The 4,459-nt window shown below is 36.2% G+C and overlaps 1 protein-coding gene across 3 annotated transcripts in view; it reads right to left on the reverse strand.

Annotated features, from left to right (window-relative positions):
* Positions 1 to 4,459, reverse strand: part of SNX14 (sorting nexin 14) — a 95,834-nt gene that overhangs the window by 86,177 nt on the left and 5,198 nt on the right. For all 3 annotated transcript variants that reach the window (XM_012638216.1, XM_012638215.1, XM_012638217.1), the window contains exons 2-4: positions 1,121 to 1,241; positions 229 to 305; positions 67 to 145 (exon numbers count right to left, since the gene is read on the reverse strand). In XM_012638216.1, coding sequence (XP_012493670.1) covers positions 67 to 145; positions 229 to 305; positions 1,121 to 1,241 — 277 coding nt within the window. The remainder of the gene's footprint in view (positions 1 to 66; positions 146 to 228; positions 306 to 1,120; positions 1,242 to 4,459) is intronic.

Raw genomic sequence — 4,459 nt, forward strand, 5'->3', positions numbered from 1 at the left:
AAAAAAAAAAAAAAATCTGGAAAAATGGTATTGAACATCTTCTGTTAATAATATTAAATCAGTTACCTCTGAGAGAGATGCATCAACCTTGGAAGGAATTTTCAGGTCTAGCCATGGCTGGTAGTTTTCAAGTAGCAAGGAAGGCCTAAAGAAAAAGATCATACAATTAAATCACTTGAATCTAAAATGTAATTAGAAGGATCAACAAATAAAAATTATTTAACTTACCTATGTCGTTTACATTTCACTTTACCACAAACAGCACAGCTATGACCTTGAGGAAATAATTCTTGAAGTCCTAATTGCTAAAAAAGGAAATTGGGGTTGAGGGAGATTGTTCTTACTTTACATCTTTACTAAAGAGAATCAACTTTTCAAAAGTTTTTTTAATCAATGTATGAATTCAGAAGACATTTTTTGGCCTGCTTTAACAGTGAAACCATTCTTGGTAATAAATAATAGTTGTTAACGTTCCAATTAACAGAGAAAAAAATACCTGATGAAATGCTTTGTAATACCTAAGCCAAATTTCCAAGCTTAAAGTTAAAATCAATTGTTATGATCACTTATAAAAAAAAAAATCTGTATTTGAAAGTGATACCCTACTGGAAAGGTATAAGGAAAAATTATTTTCTATTTCTCCAAAACCTTGAATTCAATGAGGAAGAAGATATGTGGTAACTGGTAAGGTTCCTGACCAAATATGGGACACCACTTTCATTTGTATTTCCTCTGAGTAGAAATACCAACAAACCTGAGACAGGGGACTGCATCAACTTAAAGAATGATCCAGTAAGACTTCGAGATATCGCATTAAACCCTGATCTACAGACCAGAACCTTGCCTTATAGAGATAGATTCAATACACTATTCCCTTCATTAAATTTCAGAAATACAAATTATTTGGTTATGCAAACTGATTATTTCTCTCTCTCTCTCTTTTTTTTTTAGCCAGTCAATTCAGCAGTGGGGAGGTTGTATACCAACTTTAATGACACTAATGTTAATACATTCTGATAACCCACTACCAGTCACTGCTTTAACACGCTTTCAATAATAAATATTAAATAGCATAGGGTCACATATATTGACTCTTAAAAATTAGAGCACATAATTTTACCTTGGGTTTGTATTTTATTGTGAAGAATATATTTGGTAAGAGAGAGTCAGGTCCAAAAGAGCAGTAGAATGTGACAACTCCAGCAACAAATGACCAGAAGATCATTAAAACATGAAGATACCTTAGAAATAAATTAAAATAATTATTAGAACCAAAGAAAATATATGTCATCTTTTCATTAATTTAGCAAGTATTTATTAAGCACCTACCATATCAGATTGAAGCAATTCTTCCAATCATGACTAATTTTCTGTAATGTATTTATTAAATATAAGAATCATAAAATGTATGTTATCAAATGTATAATTCATTGAAAGTATAAGAAAGTATAAATTCTCAGTATTTCATAATTGATACCTATGTGGTCATTTTTAACTAGCCTGTACCATATTCTTCCAGAATACCTTCTAAGTATATTGTAGTATTTACACCCTACCATAATTGCCATAATTGTGATTATTTTTCATTAAATCAAAACAATTTTACTAAGTGTTTATTTTTGTGCTAGACAGTGCTAGGCTCTAGGAGTACAGTAGGGACGAGCACTGTCATGGTCTCTACTTGCATGGAAAACACTGTCTAGTAATGATAACAGGTAAGTAAATGAGCACAATACAATGGGATCACCTATTTGATATTATGACAGAAAGTATGCATATGCATGACATGGGAACATGACAGGCCAATTACTGAACCTACATTTGAAAGGACAGAAAAGGATTTTTCAGAAAAAGTGATGTCTACAGAGAAACTTAAAGGGTAAGTAGGGGTAAATAAACAGAAGAGGGTAAAGTAGAGGAATGGGGGGCTGGGGAAGAGGCAGGGGAATTCAAACTTGAGAAAAACACATGGGCCAAGGCATAGTTCCAAGGAGGAAGTGGCCTTGAGATGAATCTTAAAAAGCAAGCAGAAGCCAGATGATAGTGTCATAATAGGTCATGTTAAAGTGTCTTAACATAGGCAGTCCTCACATTGCACAATTCTGATATGCACCAATTTCAGTCACCATGACTTTGTTAAATAACACTAGTCTCCCATAACACAGTTCAAATTCCAATGTGTATTTCACAGTATATTTATTAACTATGAGTCACTGGATAAAGTACAAACTTTTGCTGCTAACTCTTCAGTCCACAAATCACTATGTAAGTAACAGATATGTATCCTGGTCAGTGACCAATCCATCACTCTGTCAGTGATTGGTCACTCACTGCACACCAGTTGTCATTCAGTTCACGCACCAACAGCAAAGCTAGGAGTTGTATTACTGCCTTGTCTACCAGTAATAAATCCACATTACACTTTACAAAAGTAGATAATTTAAAGAAGAAATTGGCCCCCAAACACGAAAGTACAACAAAGAAATGAACAGTGACAATGCTAGGAGTGAAATTCAAATCAAATGTAAATGAAGTTACAGAGGAAATAGCTAACTGTGGGAATGACAATGCTGCTGTTTGAGAGACTCTAGATATGCACCCCGAGGAACTTAGTGAAGGGAACTTATTAACATCAATGAGGAAAGTAGTTGTGACAGAAGGATAAAAATGTCCCAGAGTAAGTGACACCAGCAAAAATGTCCACATTAAAGGAACTCTCAGAGATTTCATGACATTAAACACTAAAAGCTGATCCAAACTTAGGAGATGGCAATTTACCTAGGCATAGAAAATATACTCCATATCCTATGTTGTACAATGAGAAGATTAAGATCACTTTGCAGTTTCTGCTTGCATTATCATTATTACAGCCCCACACAACTAAACAAAGTGGGGACTGCCTGTATTATCTTATAAGAAAATGCACTGTAAAGATCTAATAATGTGTAGACTCAGTGAAGACTACTACTTCTGCAAAGTGTGCTTCCTACTCACCATGAAGTTCAAATGGAACAGGAGGTTTCACCTCCTTACAGATTCTATCTCCCTCACTCAAGACTGGACTAAGGGTGGACACAAAACCCAAAGTGGGCCAATCATAGCATCCTCTTCCCCTGCATACAGTTGACTGGTTCAGGGATGGGCACCATCTGAACCAATCTAGGAGGTAACAGGCATTCTAAACACAGTAAACTGCATGAACTGGAGTCCAACCAGAGTCTCAGTCCCCTTCATGATAGTAGAAATGTGAAGCTCTAATAATACTGACAGCCATGTGCTCTGCCACTTGAAAGAAATGGTAGTGAGAAGAGAATGAAGCCAGACTTCAGAGAGGAAGAGAAAAGGGGGAGGGAAGAAAGTAATGAGGTATTTCAAATACTAGTTTCATGTGTCTCTGGGGCCCAGCTAAACTTCAGTTATTAATATTTCTGCACTCACAAAACCTTTCCAATGTTCCCACTCTTTGCTAAACCTAGCATGAGTTGAGTTTCTGTCATCTACCATCAAGAGTCCAGAGTAATACTCAGAAGACGATGAATAGTTTTAAGATTATTTTAAGAATTTTTAGGAGTCTTAAGAAGGAAAGCGCCAAGCCCGGGGTTCACACCTATAATCCTAGCACTCTGGGAGGCCAAGGTGGGAGGACTGCTTGAGGTCAGGAATTTGAGACCAGCCTGAGCAAGAAGGAGGCCCTGTTTCTACAAAAAATTTCTTTTAAAAATTAGCCAGGCCTGGTGGCACACACACCTGTAGTCCTAGCTATTCAGGAGGGTGAGGCAGGAGGATCACATGAGCCCAGGAGTTCAAGGCTGTGGTGAACTATGATCACACCACTGCACCCTAGCCTGCGCAACGCAGCAAGATCTTGTCTCAAAAAAGAAAAGAAAGAAAAAATAAAGAAGGAATGAACAAATTAGAGAATCACCATGTTACAACCTATAATCAAGTAACTGAGTCAAAGAATAAATAAATGGTAAAATTAAAGAGAATGTTTGTTGGAAAAGGTATTAACTGTCATTACCTGAATTCACAAAGAGAGCAGTAACTTCATCTTACTTGCCCTGATGTGATGCAATAGAATGCACCTATCCCTGCAAAAAAACTGAAACTAAATCTAACTGAGCCTACAAATAGATGTAACTCTTGGACTACTATAATAAAAATACGGATATGAGGATAAAAAAACATGACACCACAAGGAAACCATCAGCAAAATCCAGAATGTGAACAAATGATCCAGTTTCCTCAAAAAGTCAGTGGCAAAGGGAAAAAAAAAAAAAAACAGGTGAAGAATCTTCTAGATCAGGGTTGACAAATTATGGCCTGTGGAGCCATATGTGACCTGGTTTCGTAGGGCCCTCGTATCAAAAAAGGTTTTACATTTTTAAAGCGTTCTTTGAAAAGAACATGTGACAGAGACCTAACACAGTCCACAAAGTCTTAAAAAATATATATATTT

The sequence above is a fragment of the Propithecus coquereli genome, unplaced genomic scaffold (assembly GCF_000956105.1).
Source record: "Propithecus coquereli isolate 6110/MARCELLA unplaced genomic scaffold, Pcoq_1.0 Scaffold127, whole genome shotgun sequence".
Classification (NCBI taxonomy): Eukaryota; Metazoa; Chordata; class Mammalia; order Primates; family Indriidae; genus Propithecus; species Propithecus coquereli.